Below are 19,847 nucleotides of genomic sequence, written 5' to 3' on the forward strand. Positions count from 1 at the left end.
AAATATACAGTACCAGTATAAGAAGTTTTATTATTCCTGACATATATGGCTACTGATAGCTAGCATTACTGGTAGCCAAGCTACTTTCTTGAAATGTAATATCTTTGATAAAAAACTCAGTATGCAGCTGTTTCTACACATGCTGCACATGTTAAACCACCAAGCGGATTTACTTTATGTTAACATCACATCTTGAACTTTTCAGTTGGCAGTTAACATTAGTTAGGGATATTTATTTGCTAGCTAACAACAGTTAGCCTCAGCTGATGTTAAGCTACCTGGACACAAGGGGCCTGATCAGCCCCTCCCCCCTCCGGATGGGTCACTTGGGAGAAGGTGTCTAATGACAAGACCCAAAACACCTTATGACCCCGGGTCCATCCCTGACCATGTGTCCATGTTGCACCGCAGGGTGTACTACGCGACTAGCTGACATGTTGCATGCAATGCACGTATAATATGTCGAAATTGTCATGCCAAAGAAACAATGGTGAAAATGATGAGAAATGTCTAAATCCCTGTATATGTTACTAAAGTCAGGTTTACTTTGTGCTACGTTTGTTTTGAACTCTCATGTATTGGGTAAAACCAGCACTGAGTGTCTTACAATTTGGTGAAATCTAAATAAAATTCTTAATTAATCCCATATACAAACAAGCATGGTGGACAATTGCTCTCACAGTCTACCCAGTGAGCCACTCTGTCACCCATTTAAGGTAGGCCAATCTACTAAAACCCACATTATTATTTTTTTAATCCTTGTATGACTGAATGAAATTTTTTCTTTTATATGCTGGTCCAAACACTTGACTGTTTTTTCCCCAGAGTAGCCATTTAAAACATTTCTATAACTTTCGATGTGTCCTATTTATGAGGCGTAACTGCATAGAGGGTGAAGGACTCAGAAGCTCACACTAAGATCTTTTGCATACGACTGAGGTGTTTATGGAGGAAGTGAGAGGTTCCTCCCTTGAACACGAGGGAGTAGACACAGATACACACACAAGAGTGTATGTGGATTAGCACACACATTCCTAAGTTTAAGCACAGGGGGTATAAGAGAACAAGAAGGATGGAGCGCTGGAGACATTAATGGATGAAGCTAAAGGACATTCTGCCGTTTCCTCATGAGAGGAGAATGAATGGCGAGTTAGTAGTCTGGTTGGCCTCTTGGGGTCTTAGACACACACACACACACACACACACACACACACACACACACACACATACACACACACACACACACTGTGTTTACAGGAGATTTAAGCTGTTCCACGCTGTGCCTGAGCGTAGCAGAGATGCTTCTGAGCCATGTGTGTAAACGATGAGAGGAATGCAGACTGATGTATTGACAACGCATATTATGTCCATTTTGTAATATCTATATAGCTTTAACCCCAGAGTTAAACAGCCGTAGTATGATATATAACTCTCAAATTCATGTTTTTTTAAGTTAAGTCAAATAACATGATTAATGGTTTAAAGTTTGTGTTTGATGTTGTTTTTTGTAAGTTTTGAAGAACTCAGAAGTCAAGAAAACTGTCTCGCCCATAAATTTTAAGGACATTTTGCAGCGTAGGCTATAATATTAGTAAGCCATAAACTGTGGGGGATTGCAGCATATTGACCCAGGGGACCATACATTGAACAGTTGACCTAGGGAAAAACATTGCTGAGAACATAAAATTGTTTATTGTATCCTATTAAGTGCATATTAAGCTGGGGAACAAAGGCCCTGGGAAGATATGTTACCAAGCAGTTTAGCTCCGATTAGCTAACAGTTTGGTTTTATAGCCCTACTACAACCGTTTTCTTTTATCTTGCGCACAGAATCACTCCCTACGATTGCTAGCCGACCTGATCTCCCACCGGTGCTTCTGCCTGTTACAAAAACATGTTTCTATCACATTGTGAAGGGCAATAAAGGTTTTCTGAATAAAAATGTGACTCTAAATAAATAAAAACCTGAAACGCTTGGCAACCAGGTTAACAGTGGCCAACAAGTGGCCTCAGACAAAACGTTGCTAAGAAATTTGACAAGTAGAAATATCACTAAGCCGTACATACAATCCATCAGTCTATAGTCACAAGCAAGTATATTATTTAACTCTCTGTGTTAAAAGAAATACTGTTTTGAATAAGTATTTCACAGACGTAAATCCCAGCTGGTCAAATATAACTTGTTGTGTGTCTTTGGTGGTGTCATTCAGGATCACACCCCTTTCAAGCGGGCCGTCACATCATCTCGGCAGTTTCCTCGTTGCTTGATGTGGTGTGCCATATTGGAGCTGACAGCGTCCTCCTCAGCAGCGCCACTGTCCAGTCTGCCTCTGAGCTGTTTCTTATTGTTGCACTCTAACAACACAGAAAGACGTGGATGGAAAATCACGTCATCAACCAGCCTATCAAAACCTTTGGCTTTGCTTTCTCGGTATGATGCCATCCATCCATTCAGAAAAGTGTTTACACGTATTTAGTCCTGAGAGGGGGACAGCAGAATAGAAAAGGATAAAAGTTCTTCTATTTTTACATCACTGTTAAGCTTGAGAGCACCAGGAATACACAGTTACTCAGCAGGTTTACATTGCAACTTCTGGCTATTAAAAGACTTAAAATGGCAAACTTACAATAAAACTTATTTAAACCGGCATTCTCATCTGGTCCAATACTCAAACATAGAGATTTTTATTTTATTGTATGAATACACACAAACAAACACACGTTTACTTACATACATGGACTTACTGTACATTATTTTCCTGGAGACTTACCCCTAACCTACCTCACCCTAACCTTTACAACTGAACCAAAAATGATAATTTTCCCAATTGTGGACAGACCTTTTTGTCCTCAATTGGACAAGCTATCCCCAATTAACTGGTATTTGGACTGTAATGGATCTCCGAAGGTAGCCTAAGTCATGATCTCACACACACACACACACACACACACACACACCATGATGTCCAACAGGTGTGAAGCTGAGACGGAGCGTTGTAATGCACATTCTCAGGTTGCACTTGAATATTTAAAGGAACACGCCACCGTTTGTTGAAATAGGGCTCATCACGGTCTCCCTTAGCTGTAGATAGGTGGGCCAATGCATTGTTGTAGTCCGGTACAATAAAGCACCTGCCAAAAGAGTGTCTGAGTCAGACTTACTCAAGCTAACTGAAGTTCAAATGTCATGTACATTCAAAATATCAAATGCTTGGATCATGCATATAAGCTGCAGAGATATCTTTTCTTTTACCCTCCTTTTGTTGGAGTTCACCACAATCACTGTCTCCCACATAACCACAAAATATGAAATCCCTTGCAAAATTCAAAACATTTTCCAGAAGCTGACTTTAAAAATAGAGCGTTTGGTGAAAAGTCACAAGACTGATGTGTCACTGTTTTACAATGGCAACGCATTCTCATAAATGGGTTTGTATGATATCGTACAAAAACTTATGCACAACAATTTGTATGATATCCTACGGAATTATGACCGCCGGCTGATCACGTGGGTCCCATGACAGTTAAATGTAGCAGTCTTTACAGTTAAATTTAGATCTGGGAGCCTCTTTTGATCTTAAAAACAGGACCAGTATTGTGCTGTCTTCACATGTCTTCAATTGGCAGCTGTATTGTTTTGATGTTGTGATGCCTCTCCTCCTTCCTTCTGTGCTTACAACTGATTTGTCATATAGCCTGAGTCACACTGACATATTCCAGAGCAGTGGCACAAAGAGCTTCTTGTGGTTTGACAGATCTCTCAGGAGGACCCGCTACATGTCTGATAATACAGTGACTGCACATAGGTTATCATTCTGATCTTTACTCACGCCAGCTGGCAAAATGGTGGCGGACAAGGCTCTGCCCACAATTACTTCCTCCTGTAAACAAGCTGGTCACTGATTTGAAGTGAATTGTGAGAATTTGAGTTATATGTAAATCTTCTTGTAAAGTATATCTTAAAAACCATAATGCTGAGGCTCAAAGGAAACAGGCTTTCTCTTGAAACAGGTTGACTTTTTTTACTATCTCCAGATTGGTTTGGAAATCATGGGAGAAATGAGCTTCATGTGCCCCATATAAACCTCACTAATCGTTTTTAAAAAGATGAGAAAACATATTTAGGTTTGTGGATTTTAAAGAGCAACCAGGATGTGGCTTCTAAAAATAGGTTTTACAGCTGATTTTTGTTTTGTAATTTTTAGTACCGTGAGTACAACGTGCCATGACATTGTATTCACCTCCATTGACATTGATATCTGGTAATTTTAAATATTGCATGGTTAGACGCCATCACAGGTAGGAGTTTTGCAGTTCTGCCAGTATTTAGCACCTGCAGTTTAGAACACCATCCCCGCAACCACTAACAGTTGTTAGTGTTGTATTACACTCCTGTGGAACATTATCCTTCATTACAAGCTCCTCTGACACCATGAACAAAGGAGCAGTAGACTCATCTGACTAATGACACTATCGTCTGACTGTCAGTTAGCTCTAATGGTTTCCTCTGTTGTCCACAGCTAAAGCTGATGAACTATGCACATTTCCACAGTGGGGCCAATACCAGTTTACCGCTGTCATGGTTGACGCAGGAAGATGTTTAATTGGCCTCACATTAGCCATTAGACTAGAGTCTACGTTTTGCCAAGCCACACTGTGGGTGTACTTTTTAAAACTTTTTTTTTTTTTAAATAGGGTTTTGACTCTGATTAGTCAGTTGAACTGGATCAATCGGTGGCTTGGAAACTAAATTAATGAGTAGGAAAAGTAGAAGTAATGGCTGTGGAACGTGTTGACTCACTACGTGCACTGCATTTCTAGGTTGACCAAATAGCGATCCTTTTTCATTTGATAAAACATTGATATTGTGAGCAGCCGGTTTCATACCAAAGTTACTGGCTGCAGATCTTTACTGTCATAATGTTACCATGGTGATATGTTCAACATCCAACAGATCGACGTTTTAAACACAGTGGCTCGTCATGATTTCAAGTTTCTTAGTATTAGCTGCAGAGCATAACAGATCGGATCTTAACAGTGAAACCGCAGCTGTCAAATGGGATCAATCACCTGCTCTGAGCTCGACTGGTGCATCTGCTCTGGCTGCAAAATGTTTCAGAGAGAATCGCAGTGTTGTTTATAGAGATAATGAGTTGCATAAGGAAATAAGAGAGACTTGGCAAGCCCAGCTTTACCCTGTAGTTGTTGAACCAGGCTGCACTGATTAACAGCTCTGGAGACAGTTAGAGGAAGGGCTGTGAAATGCGAGAGAGCAGGGGATGGATCCTGTATCAACCACACACATTAGTTAAGCAAGACACATCATCTCTTCTCATGTTCTCCAACTCCTGCATCATTGTCTTTTCATCGTCCTCCCTCTCTCTTCAAACATGTATTAGCTCTTAACTCCAAGGCTCCTTTTTCCATGTTGTTTTCTTTATGTTGTAACACTGGTCTTTCATCCATCTATCTTCCATCCTTCATTGTCTGTCTCACCTTCCTTTTATTCTTAGGTACTGCAGGTACTATACTTTACTTTAGGCATAGATACTCCATTCTCTTCTGTGTTTAATGCCTGTTCCTGTCATTTGATAACATCCGATTCTATTCATCTTTTATTACAAAGTTTAAATCCCTAATGGCCTATTGCTCTCTTGTTCCTGTCCCTCTTTTACATGAAAAGTGACAGCAATACAATGATTAATTTCTGTTACCTAACTCCTTTTTGATCAATGTCACGTTTGTATAGCGTAATTTTCAAAACCCGAGTTTTTGTCTGAGTGTGGGCTGATCGTAGCTTGTTGTTGCTTGTTGTCTGCATCCACACAACAGTAGATCACGTGTGCTAGTAATTACCTACAGAACACACTACACTGTGGGGAATACATTTATTATTAATAAAATGAGACAATTTCAAAGCGGGTACCGTATAAAAATAAAGCTGTAGTTATGTTTCTAAAGTGAGAAAATCTTGTTTCACTAACAGCAATTCATCTGAGAGGACACAAAATTAGCAGTGAATAAACAACTATTCTTCTAATTATGATAACAAAACGCTTTGATATAGCTTTTCTCACATTACTTTCTTACATTGTTAATTAAAAAACAAAAACAGGAAACAATGCAGTCAAATGACACTAAAGTTGTAAAACATTGTAAACGCTCAGATACTGAGAATTTTCCGGGAAGAAAAACCTTTAAGGTGTCCCGGGGAATTTTGACCACTAGTAATGCTATAGAGCAATGTTTTTAAGAGAGGGCCCCGTTATGTTTGTATTGTATAATCATGTGACAATGCAACACACACCGCCCTGACTCCAGTATCAGATATTCCGCAGAGCAACAATTGGTGATGGTAACAAGCAAAGTAGCAATGCAACAACAAAGACTGAAAACTAGTGAATGGGATGTAAAAATCTTTTTTTCAAAATCAACTTTGCAAATGTTTTATGAGGAAGAAAATATGTTATATTAAACTCTTTTGTTAGACCTAAAGCATACACAAAATGTATATTGGTGAGAAACACTGAATGCACACATAACTGTTTGTTTCCAAGACAACTCCACCTAAAATATTTTACAATGTAAACCACCCAGTCTTTTACTGCTTTTCTTTGGAAATATACCACTAACCTCTTTTAGGTCAACCTTTTGGCACACACTGAGATATCATATTACAATAAATAATGTATTCCTTTTATAAAAACAAAATAAATATCAATAAGTTAATAAATTCAAGATTTCATAAATACATTTCACATGTATAACCTTTCCATGTAACATTTGTATGTGCTGTACGCTAGACAGAATGGAATCATCCATTGTGTCAGATTTCAGTCCTTTAGGTTGAGTATCCATTGAAACATTTAAAATCACACTGAACATATTAGTGATGTAAGGTGTGAACTGTAAAGGAAATTGCGGATAATTGTGATTGAGGAGGAGAAGAAGAGGATCTTTGCTTTGGGGTAAAAACTGTAGACGCCACCTCCTCTACTTATTTACTCCTTTACCAACGGACTCAAGTCATAAGGCCACACATAATGCCGGAAATTTTGCTCACAAAGAGGTAAATCAGGAGAAACAACACAAAGCCTATCACCAGCTCACGCTCTACACACAACCACATTTCCTAGCAGAGTGCTTTCTCACAGTGTGGTACATGAGGTTGTCGTCCAGAAACGAGAGGTCGTCATCAAATGCTATTGGCCGACAGCAAGCCTGAGGGGGCGTGTCTTTAGGAGGAAGCCTTCTGCTGTGAGCGAGGTTGTTAAGGATTTTGTCGTAGTTGGTCTCAGACTTCCTGCAGGGTCCGGAGCAGTACCTGAATATCATTTCCTCGCTGGAGCGGTAGCCCAAACCGAGGTCTGTCACATTAAGGTGGATCTGTTTGAGCACACAGCCCTGTCCTCGTCGGTTAGCTCTTCCTTCCCTAACCTTCCTCCCCGTCTCCCCTCCTCTAGCTCTTCCTCTTCCTCTTCCTCCACTCTGCTGGCTCGCTCCCATCTTCCTCTCCCGTCTGTGTCGAGTCCTGCTGCTCGAGTCTACTTTGGAGGGGGAGGAGGTGGATGAGGACACGGTGGATGAGGAGGAGCGACGTATTCTACTGATGGTCACTTTGATGAAGTCCACCACATCTTCAAACTCACTTGGGAGGGGCTCCTCCATTGTGTCTGAAACACATTAAGAGAAATGGCACTTTTATAAGGGCGTACAAGCACATATTGTTTCACTTTAACTCATCACTCTGGCTATTGAACCCATGGAGTGTGTCTTCACACAACTACACATTTAAATGGCGAAATGGTACACTTCTTTATTGCAGAGGATTTCATTTCAACTGATTCATCCAAGTTATGCAACAGACTGTTGTATGTTTGAGTGCACTAGTTGAATTAAAGATACAGCAGCCACTACGTAGCCTGATAGCAAATGCCACTAGTTCTAAAATGATTAACCGATTAGTGGATTGACAAAAAAAGTTGTCAACAACTATTGTCATTCTTAATATTTACATAAAACAGTTGGTTACAGTTTCTCAGTTGTGAAGATTTGCTGCTTGTGTCTGTCCTTTGTTATTAGTAAATTAAGCATGATGAGGCAGACTCTTGGTCAGACAAAACCAGTCATCTGAATATGTCACCTTGGGCTTTCGGAAATTGTGACAGGTATTATTACATTTACACTATAAACGTAATTATTCAAAAAGAATAAGTTGATTAATCAATAATAAAAATAATTGTTAGTTGACCACCTACTATTGTTTAATTATTTCCAAAACTAATACATATTTCTAATGTGGGTGTTGTATGTAGAAAGCAATAACATCGAAATCCACTAACACAATTGCAAATGTTTCAATAACTTGAAAGTTGTTAATACGTAAATAAGTTGTTTAGTAGGCCTATCAAATTTAGTCTAAGTATTGTATGTTAGGTCAAAAAGTTTTTCTATTAGACACAGATAACAAGGTCATTGTTAGTTTTTTTTTTTAACTAGAAAGAATTAAAAACTCAGAAAGCCCGCTGGGTGCAAATGATTTCTTATGATGTTGTTGTGTGGCACTTTGGACACTCCATACAAAAAACCCAGGCTCTTACATGTTCCCCCTCCAGCCAGCGACTCTTCCCAGTGCGTTGTATCCGCCTCAGCGCGGCTGATGCCCGGGGAAGTGACAGCCAGGCGGATGTGAACCGGCGGGAGCTCCAGGGGACTCTCGGCGGCGCGCCCTCTCCTCTTGGAGGACGTGGACTGCGGTCGGCTCCGGAGAAGCCGGCGGGCGTGCACGGCGCTCAGCAGTATCAAACAAATGGTCAGGCTATCCCATAACTTCATTGTCCACTTCAGTCCGACAGAAGGACATGGCGCGATGAAAAATCAACAGGTATCATCTGGCAAACGCGATTAACGGCATGTTGAAGACGTCAATTAGTCGGAGAGGAAAAGGTGGTGCGCACTCATCGGCTCGGGTTCAAGCCACTGGAAATTGTGAAGATCAATGTGTTACTGCTATACTCACGTGCCAGCTGGCAAACGCAGTGCAGCGTGGCGCAACATCCAAGAAGGCTCCAAACCAAAGGCAGAAGCTCAAAACGAAAAGCAAAGACTTCCCTTTGAAGTTGTTATCAAATCCATCGACGCTTGGAAGAAGAAAAATACTCCCAGTTTACAGTCTACAGGTTTTCATTCAGTGCGCACGGTTCTTCTTGCACAATGCAGTGACTCCTGTACATCCCCAATCACCATCAATCCTGACCGAGCCGTGAGGAGAAGGAGAGGTCTACAGGAGAGATGGGAAGGGCTCGTGACGTCTGATGGTCCATCCTCTAGGCCTGCTTCTTCCTGTCTCCACCCATGCAGACTTCAGAGAGGAATGGAGACTATGTTCATGATTGAACTTAAGGTCCAGAGTTGCTGAGGGGTTCTGTTATGAAAGAGGCTCTCTCTGTGGACTCAGATGGCTGAGAGGGAGAGAGAGGTTTCACACTTTCCACTATCAATACTCTTGATTTCCCATCCTGCCTTTTGGGTTTGGTTGACTTTGGATGGGGAACGTGTTTCTAATCAGCCAGTCAAAACAGACTGAGTGGATTGTGTTGCTACTTATAACCACAGTGAGGCTTGAAATCATGTTTTTTTGGCAGTTGATAAGCAGATTACATCAAGGAAGCTGAGCTGATATTAATTACAGCAACTGGGTGTTTAACTTGGGGAATATTGCCTGTAGAAAACGTTATTTTGTCATTAATTTAATCCGAGATGTATAAAGTGGCATGACTTTTGAAAAACGTGTCAATAACAACTCAAAAGAATATGTTAAAGACGTGATGAACGGTGTTGAAACCTGTGGAATTGGCTCATGCCGTATATGGATCAGCTTGCTGCACATGTGTTTTGTGAGTGATCCTGTTAAACAAATTAAACTACTGCAAACTGCCTTTGGAAGCCTGGGTTGTAAACCAGCCGCAGTGGGTGTCAATAAGAAACTCAGAACTTTACTCTAAACACAGCTGCAGATTCTCTTCTTCAGTGAAAGAATGGCAATGAGTAAATTCCATCTTTTTATTCAATGTGTCAAGTCACATCAAGTCACAGAGATGCTATCCATCTCTGTCTTTTTTATGATTTTTATTCGAGAACATAAGGCAGAGAGAGAAAGAGTGTGTGTTTAATGATTGAAAACAGAACAAAGATGAGTAGAACTTTTGAAACACCCATCCCATGAGAGGAGATCTCTCTTTGAATCTCCTTTTGCGACGTTTCTTCCCATGTCTGTTGGGTTGTCCCAAGGTTTGTGCGAGATGTTCCTCGTCTTCTTAGAAAGCTCGGTCACTGTTACTGATCTAGGCCTGTAAGGTACATTAAAACACATTCAGCTACACAAATAATCTTAAGAAAAATACATCAAAATGATGTTGTTGCATGATTGTTGGTCAGTTGTTGAAAGTTTTAAGTTGCTTTACAGTTGTGTAGTATTAAAAACTTTGATGTATAAATCAGAAGGCAAACACTGATGGGTTCTCATTTGCACCCTATGCCTGGAAATATAAGTTCTCTAGTTGGGCTGGCTCAACTGATTTTGTATGTTGGTATATATATATATAAGGATTTTTGTCTGGAGTTACGTGTTGGTCATCCAAAGATAATTCAATTAAAAAAACCTAAATATTTCTAAAAGCAACATTTTGCAGGTTTACTACGAGTCAAAGTGGCTTAAGGCAAGGAAGATTCAAAGATTGTGCCTTTCAAACACAGCTTGAATTCCATTTTTTTTATGGCAAAGAAATGCATTAGAATATTTAAAAACACAATCAAGGGAAAACATCTCAATTACGATAAAATATAATAGTCAAAATGACGAGTTGTCTCCTCGGGTCTTGTAGATCTGCTTGGAAATCCATGCATGTCTGAATGCTCGTAGTAGATCAAGAGACATTTCAAAATTGTTTTGTGTGGCATATACTTGTTTCTTAGTGTCAGCTAATGGTGACCCATGCACTTATTCAAGTGGTAAAAAATTGTTTAAAGGCCAGATGAAGAGAAACAAATGAGAGACAAACAGAAACATTTTTGAGGGATCATGCTTCCTTCCCACGCTCTGTTTACTACTATAAACAAGGCCAAAAGTATCAAGGGCTCTTCTTTCAATAGTAGTTAGAATATGTTCATTTCTTTTTGGCCAGTGCCACAGTAAAACTAACTGAACTCAAACAGCTGTAATGTTTTGAGACTTTTTTTTTCAGGGTAAACAGAACAAAGATTGTTAATATTTACAATACTGTTCAGGATGCCACATGTTCAGTTATATGAAGAAGACCAGGATGACTTCAGTTATCAAGTACAAAGACACATCAAATCCCTGCAGACATGTGTTCTCAAGAAGCAGCCATGTCCTTCATTTTCTGCTGTACATGATTATTGTGGATAAAATGTATTGCTGTTCAGGTGCACACAAACTGTTTTCCAGCAAAACAGTTCCGCTGTTTGCTCCCCAGCAGAACTAAATTATGCTGTTTCCTCTAAGGTAGTTTAACTTTACAAGGTTGATGTGAAATGCATACTGTATATCCGCATGTGTGTGTGCAGTTTATAATATAAACACACATGCATGTCCATGCACCCTTGAAGTGTAGTGTTTTCATGATGAATCATGTCAGTGCCATTGCACGCTAGTCACATTGTATTGTAATTACTTGACTACACCCAACATGCTAAAACCATGTGAGCACCCAAAGATGCTGTAACTGTAAAGTCATACAGGACAACAGTGGTCTTCCGCTTATGTTTTTAGAAGTTAGACTGTTAATCATTCAGAAGAGGCTTCCCTTTCCATTGAACTCCTCACTCAACTGTATGGAAATATCTCATCCTTAAGCAATTACACCATTGCAAGCAGGAAATACACCAAACAGATGTCCATTCCCCTTTTTTGCAAAGCATGAGTTTTAATCAGGGGCCAGTCTGCAATTGAATCTGTCATCCATTTTTGAGGGCTCAGTTTGACTCACATGCAACACGGTTAATTGCACAGGTCATTTCACCCGTCATTATCGGCCAACATGAACCTGGCCTCCCTAAATGGTTTACGGGAGGGAGGAGTTTACAGCCTGAATGGATGTCTGATTTTAAACACTGCTACTGGTTTAGTAATTAGCAGAAAAAAAGAGTATTGTGACTCTTCACACTGACAGGAAGAGTGGGAAGATTGGTGAGAGTCCTGTTTTCTACATTTACACGTTTTAATCTCATACTTGTTTTTAGCTGAGCTAGAGGAATTGCAGTGTTGGTCGGTTATTCCAGACTGAAATATCTCAACGACTATAGGATGGATTGGTATGAAATTTAATACTGACATCTATTGTCCCCAGAGGATGAATCCTTATGACTTTGGTGCTAACCTGACTTTTCATCTAGTGCCATTTCCAGGTTTTATTTATAAATTCCTCCAATACTTATACATATATTTGAAAAAGTAATGGCCTTCCCAGCAGCCTCTTCTTTTTGTGGTTGGAGCTAATCATAGACTGTAAAAATAGAGGAAAAGTGGACGTAGCAGCCGTGACATCACCCATTGGTTTGTGGAAAGGCATTTTCAAGCCTTGAATTTGGAAATTTGGCCATCATTGTCGACATTGTTTTTTTTTTAACCAGACGTGACGAGTTTTGGATAAGGGTGGAGCTGGAGAGGATGACTTGGCTAAGCCGGTGTTGTTTATGATGGCACTCGCGCTGTGCTAAGCTAAACGCTAAAGAGGAAAAGCTGCTAATTTTCAACCCTTCTGAAACCAGTCACCAGCAGAGATTTACTGGCGGGTAAGCGCAGACCTCCAGGTGCTGGCGCCATTCATCTGCATGTACAGCAGCAGGCACGTGCACATCAAAAGGGGCTTGAGCCCCTGCCCTTCTTCCTCCTGTGAGAAAGTGCCCTTTTTTTGTATGCATGTTTTTACGCCCCCCCCCCCCCCCCCCCCCCCCCCCCCCCCCCGGTGAATAGCAACAGTAAAATCTCTGTTTAAAAATGGCATCACAATCGCCACATTGATATGCATATAAAAGGTGAAATAGCAGCCTTTAACTAATTAAAATGCGCTAATTGGCATTCATTTGACAAGGCACTGCAGGTGAATAGGATAAACACTATAATTAAACATGTCAGCCAGGGACGTGCAGAGACACTTGGAGGACCCGTTGCTCTAAACTGGAAACATTAACATAGCATGATTCAAGAACCCAAACCATCACATCCCTGAGGCTCGCTCTTCTCTACAGAACTAATGTAACGGACGTAGCATACGTTAGCCCGCTGCTGCAACATAGGCTGTCATTAGCTTTGGTTGATAACGTAGCATTTTACGTTAACATAAGGCAATGCTGCGCGTCGTACGTGAAGCTGAAGCTGCACTTTATTCAAAGCTCAAGTGGATTTTTTTGGTTACTATTCACAAAACACTTGTCATAATCTCCATAACTTTAAAAATTCATGTGAAAGCAGAAGGGCTTGTCTTTCCCTCTCTTTAATATGCGGTGCACCGTGTGTGAGAATATAAACAAAGTCATGTGACCGGGGGCAGAGGTCATTGACTGCCACAAGACTGAATGATATAGTGATTTAATCTGATTTAACTTAAACCCCCATAAAAAGAAAAAGAAAGAAAGTTTATTTAAGCTCTTCCACCAGAAGAGCAGCTAAGCCAATCAGGGCGAATGGGCTGTTGCCCGGGCAACAATAGCCCGTACCTGTGCACATCCCTGATATCGGCACAGAACTTCCTCAGTTAATGAGCTACTCGACTTCAATGCAAGTTTTAGATATGTAGATTAATTTTGAATAAATCTACAGATGCAGCCTAAACAAATACCATCTAAATGTATATTTTTTAAGTTTGATTTTCTTTAGAGTAAAAGATGACATGGAAGCCAAATTGACCAAAAAATGTAATCCACACCATGTGTATTCTGGTGCTGCTGGAGCCTCGGGGTGAGCGTGATCAGGCTCAGAGAGCTGTGAGAGTGGATGCCGTCTGCTAAGTTAAACCACTGGGAGTTGGCTATGAAATGTTGAGATAGGGTCAAATAGGCCGTTTCCTCCATGTTTGTCTCCAGTCTTGTAATGAGTATGACATAATTGCCCAATTGATGTGTGGAACTTAAATGTCTGATTTCAGGTGGAGAACTTTACATTCAGGGATTTCTAATGCAGATTAGAAACCAACTGCATGTATAGGACTTTGATGCTGCCGCTGTTTACCACTGCTATTAATACACATTCACAGCAACAGAGGTGCTCACACCAGAGAATAATCCTTTCTGTTTTTTCTTATTTTATCTTTTGTCAAAGAATGAATGAATGACTACATTTTTTCAAGTTAGAAAATGCTTACAGTTGAACAACCTGCGGTAACAGACTTTATTGAAATTCTGAAGGATATCTATGTGATGAAAAGACTGACCTTTTCTTCAGAGCTTCAAGTAAGCAGATTTCAGACAATTTGGGATACATTAACTCAATGCATTAGTGCTATTGAACCTGGCTATTTATTTTGTTATTTTTTTTCAGGATGTAATACAATTAACTAAAGAATTTCCCTACCACTACCATCTAAAGGAAACCAATGTATGTGATAATTTTGTGTGTGTGTGTGTGTGTGTGTGTGTGTGTGTGTGTGTATGTACTGTAAACATGTATGTATCTTCTCCAGCTTGTGCCCAGCATCTTCTTAACTGTTGTTTTCTTTCCTTTCCTATTGTTTGCTTGCTCTTACTATAAATGGGTTTGTATGACTTATTTTGCTTAGAATTTGTTTTTTCTTCTTTACAGTTTGTATATATTTATAAACATATATCAAAGTAATGATTAGAAAGGTATGTGGTGTAAACATTTTGAAATACTTTTCAATGAAAACTATTAGTGTAAAAAAGAGAAAGAAACATGTCTTCAATATGTTAACATGTAAAATGGATTTTTCTAAGGTATTTGTGGGCTATGACAGTATAACAGATATGTGTGCAAAATAACAAATTTACTGATGCAAATAACGACTAAAATCAATTTATCTTGATAGTCTCATTGATCTGTGCAGTGTGGTGAGAAAGAACAAATTAGTTCAGCTAAAATACAAGTAATCATGTCACATGCCTTTGACTACAGGCTGTTGGTTTTTCTCTCTGAGAGAAACAATTTTCTAAACCACTCATCTGGTTTATTTGCTTGTTTTTAATTGAATAAAAAGTAAGAAATACTGCATTTACTTGGACGTGTCTAGTTGCCAGCAACCTTGTGTTTCCCTCTTAGTTTTAGTAAGCTTGTTTTCAAGAAATAGAGAAAGATGGACTGGTTGTGTGTGTGAAAATATAGGGTTTGGTTTGGGCTGGCTGCACCTGCCAGTGCCTGGGTTTCTCTTTTTGTTTCTCCTCAGGCTCTCCATTATGTGTTGTGTGTTTGTGTTTGTCCAGGAGATGGAACCAGTGAGTTTCCCTTTCATGCAGCAACACAGTGACCATCATCTGGACGCTGCTCATGATCTCACTAATTGTTTGTGTGTTAGTCTTTGATCACGATCAGCCTAGGTTGTTACATTATCGAGACCCTTGAAAGCTCTCCTCAGTTTGGTGCTCAGTTGCTGATCTGAGTTGTTGAACGTTATATCCAAAGAAAACAATTCTGTTGCTGAAATGGTTTTATGATTCCATGAATACAAAACAAAGGCTACACAGGATCATTTAATATCTAACTTTTGTCTGAAGTACTATCATCTGAGTGAATATGTACTGTGAGAATGTGTCATTGTTGAATTTCTTTCAACTGTGTCACAAGCGCCAACTGCCAACCCTGGACCTGATATATAAAAAAGGGCATTTTTTTTCCTGTTACATATTTTAAATCCACAAATTGAATCCATTAATTAAAAATGAAGAAAACGTTTTAGAGCATCTTCCTTTTGTCCACAAAATTCTCTAAAACAGTGATGATAATACACTCATTGTATCTCAATCTGACCTCTGCAGAGGTGTACTGCTCTGGCTGTTTGTGTAACATTTTGTGATTTGTTGATAGGAGGTGAAGAAACTGGAAAAATCTGATCAAATTTAGTCTCTGTGACTCAGAAAGTGTATGACTAATACAGGTGTCACATGTGAATGTGGTGAAGAAAGGAAGCAAGCTGAATGGAAATTAAGGCAACTCTGCATTGTGCAGTAAGACTAGTAGAATGATGGATTTGTTGTCAAAGTCTCTGAGGATGATTGTTAGTGTGATTTCCTTTTTTTTGTCTTTGTTAAACGTATTGCTGTACATCATAAAGAACAATAGCAACTTGGTATGTAACTCACTGCTGTGTGTGTGCGTGTGTGTGTGTGTGTGTGTGTGCGTGTGCACATGCAAATTTGAGCTGACACGTCCTAACCTCACTCAGATTAAATCATTTCTTGTGAGTTTTAGATAGATGTATTCACCTTCAATCAGTCCTGGCCTAGTATTACCATTCCGCTTTTACAATGCTGTCATGCTGTCACATGGATCCATTATGAAAATGACTGTAATGAACATGGTCTTTGCAGTAGTTTGTAAATTCCTACTTGGAAAAAATTTTTAGTAGCCGACGAAAATGTTGGATCAGAATTAGATAAAAGGATTTTCATGTTACTTATTCTGTCCAAATGGATGGCTTGCTTAATTAATTACTGGATCTTATGTACTCGTTTTGTATGCAGGTAGAATATTTCTGGCTCACAAAATTAAGTCTAAGTAAAGGACTGTAGATGGCAGAGTGAAAATGAAAAGGGCTAAACAAATCAGCTGGTTACGGGGCACGCTTAAGCATGAGTAGAGAGTAGACGTGCCTTCGACAACTCCTGCAGAAATCTGTCAAATGTATACATTTTGGACCTTGTTACCGTTCAAACTCCATTAGAAACACACACTAAGTGACTTTACTACCTTATGAGTGGATAAATGCCTCCCAAACTGGCCAAACAACAAAGTAGGGTAACCCCAACACGGGGCGATTTAAACTCCTCGGCTAGCGTTAGCACAGAATTGGTGCTAATGCTAACAACATGGATGCGCTGGCAAATGAAGTTACTGCTGTGCATGCCTCTATCAACTCATTTTGGGAGGAGAACCGGGCTATTGCCTCTCTACATTTGATCCTGAGTATGTATGGCCAACAAATTACTAATGTAGTGGACGGGCTGAGTGAGTTCGACAAGAGGCTGAGCAGTGTGGAAGCTTTCCAAACTTTGCTGGTTAAAGCGAGCAAGTCTTTGAGGAAAAACTACACTAGACGGCAGAATATACGCACGACCAACAGAAGTCATCACCAAACTATTCATTTGATGTGCTTGGGAAGACAGTTTTGAGAAGCCGCCTTCGGTTGATAGAGCCGACAGGAGTTTGACCCCAAAACCAGCAGGTGGTGACAATAGGCCACGGGCATTCATTGTCAAGCTCCATCACTTTCAAACCATAGAGTTGCCCGACAGAAGGGCCCGCTCTCCTTCAATGGATCAAGATTTCACATCTTTCCTGACTACAGCCCGGATGTCAACAAACAACGCACAGCCTTCTCAGAGTCCAAAAAGAAGCTCCACGCCTCTACTACCCAGCCACTCTGCAGTTCACATGCAAAGGGAAACTTTTGAAGTTCACCGACCCTGCGTAGGCCTTGGCCTACATCAGTAACAATGTGATAGATGATAACGGACGCCCTGCCTCACACACTGCGGAGAATGGTGATTGAGGTAATATTAATGATCGGGTCAATGACGCCAATAATGTTACGCTAAGAACAGAAAAGACTCAAATGTGAGGCTCACAAACAAAACAAAATTATTTATTTGAGCTGAGCTTCCTAGTGGGAAGGCAGATGCCAGGGATAGGGACGAAGAGACGGGGAAGCTTGGGGAGTCTCGAGGGTGTGGATACCCGGGGGAACTTGGGAGAGCCAGGAGCGTGGACCCGCAGAGAAGACACTGGAGCTGGGACCGGAGACCGAGACAGGCTGAAGCAGGGTGCCGCGGGAGGCGGAGCGAGCGGAGAAGCAAGCTGACTGGAGAGAAAACAGGAGTGGAGGTGATAACTGCGGGGGAGAAACAAAAAGAGGTAAGTCAAGATTAATCACAGAACACTCGAGAGACCAAAGGCTTGTAGAGAGTTTCACCAGTGTGACTGGAGCAACGATCAAACAAAGATTGGTTGAAGAGCTTGAGTTGATATACTGTTGTTGATTGAAGATGGGGAGCAGTGGGAGCAGGTGATTGTGGATGTGACTCAGGTGTGCGTTGTCAGCTGGCTTCAGCCGGAGGGAGAGTGAGAAAAAAGAAAATAACAGGGACAAACAGGGCAGGCCAACAGAAAACTCAGAAAAATAGTAAATAAAACAAGTACTAACGGCCAGCCGGACCCCAACCATAACAAATAATCATTTAAAAGTGACTGTGGTATTATTAGATAGGGTTATTCTGTGATATTTTCTGACAGTATTTTCTATTTTTATAGTATGATTTTGTTAGTATTGTTCATAGTAGCAGTCGAGGTTTTGTATGTGAAGGTGTGTATGCACATCACACGTAACGCTACATATGTATGCCCTCCTAAATGGTTTTATCTTTTTGTTTTTTTCTGATCACCACCAGTCTCCCTACAGTGACCTTCTACGTTCTGTGGATATCATGGTTTCAACAATGTGAAATGACTGTAAAGCTAGAGTAGTAGCTATTCTCATTCATAAAAAGATTCCTTTCATTTTATCAGACACCATCTTGGATCATCTAACTGCCTCAGTTCGTACCAACGGTATCTCGTCTGAGTATTTTCCTCTTCACAGACGGACAAAACAAGGGGATCCATTGAGTCCGTTGCGTTCAGTTTAGCTATAGAGCCACTTGCCATAGCTCTTAGATGCAATAATAGTATACAAGGTACAGTATCTCACATGGTGGCCTAACTCACACTGTCTCGCTTTATGCAGATGACTTGTTACCATATGTCACCAACTCCATCACAACTACCCCTGAAATCCTTAAAATCTTTTAGGAATTTGGTAACATAGCTGGATGTAGACTTAATTTCAATAAAAGCGAATACTTTCCCATTAGTAGTTATGCTAGAGAATATCCCAATCTGCCATTTAAGTTGTCCACAAATCCTTTACATATCTTGGTGTAAGAGTCACCAAGTCCTATTACAGTCTATTTAAAAGTAACATAATTCCTCTGTTGGAACAGTGCAAACAAGCTATTAAAAGATGGTCCATTTTGTTTCTTATTTGGAGAACAAATTCTGTAAATATGAATATTGTCCCAAAGGTTTTATATTTATTTCAAGCCCTGCTTGTTTATATACCACAATCTTTTTTCAAGGCATTTAATTGAATGATTTCCTCCTTTATATGGAATAAAAAATCAGCTCAAATAAGAAAATAATTTATGGAAAGACCAAAAGGTGTTGGTAGGCTTTCACTTCCAAATTTGCGCACTTATTATTGGCCTGCAAATTTGAATGCCACCTCTGTGGTTAAAAGATTGGAATGATAGGATTCCTGCATGGCTCCAGTCTGTAAAGGTTACAAGCAGCCCACACTCACTCCCTGCTTTACTCTGTGCACCTCTACCATCCCTAGTTAATAACATTAAGGATAATATAATTGTAACTCAATCACTGCGCATCGTAAAATCAGTTGTCTGGGTATTCGGAGTATTTCTTTTCTCTCACCAATAACACATAATCATCTTTTTCAACCATCCCTAATGGACAATGCCTTCAAAATTTGGTATGTCAAGGGCATTCATCATATAGAAGACCTGTATGTTAATGATTCTTTTGCTTGCTTTCACCAACTATTCAGAAA

General features: G+C 40.1%; 1 protein-coding gene and 1 long non-coding RNA gene across 2 annotated transcripts; one reads left to right on the top strand and one right to left on the bottom strand.

The window, feature by feature from the left end:
• The first annotated feature begins 1,603 nt into the window (after positions 1–1,603).
• Positions 1,604–15,785, top strand: LOC116690251 (uncharacterized). Its single transcript, XR_004332211.1, has 3 exons — positions 1,604–1,695; positions 9,437–9,447; positions 15,776–15,785. It is a non-coding gene; the product is annotated as an uncharacterized LOC116690251 (long non-coding RNA).
• LOC116690250 (glial cell line-derived neurotrophic factor) lies at positions 5,872–9,297 on the bottom strand. Its single transcript, XM_032517067.1, has 2 exons — positions 8,601–9,297; positions 5,872–7,673 (listed from the first exon to the last, which is right to left on the bottom strand). The coding sequence occupies exons 1-2, from the start codon at positions 8,833–8,835 to the stop codon at positions 7,114–7,116; spliced, it is 795 nt and encodes a 264-aa protein (XP_032372958.1). The 5' UTR covers positions 8,836–9,297; the 3' UTR covers positions 5,872–7,113.
• Positions 15,786–19,847: the final 4,062 nt, after the last annotated feature.

Source organism: Etheostoma spectabile, chromosome 5 (assembly GCF_008692095.1).
Source record: "Etheostoma spectabile isolate EspeVRDwgs_2016 chromosome 5, UIUC_Espe_1.0, whole genome shotgun sequence".
Classification (NCBI taxonomy): Eukaryota; Metazoa; Chordata; class Actinopteri; order Perciformes; family Percidae; genus Etheostoma; species Etheostoma spectabile.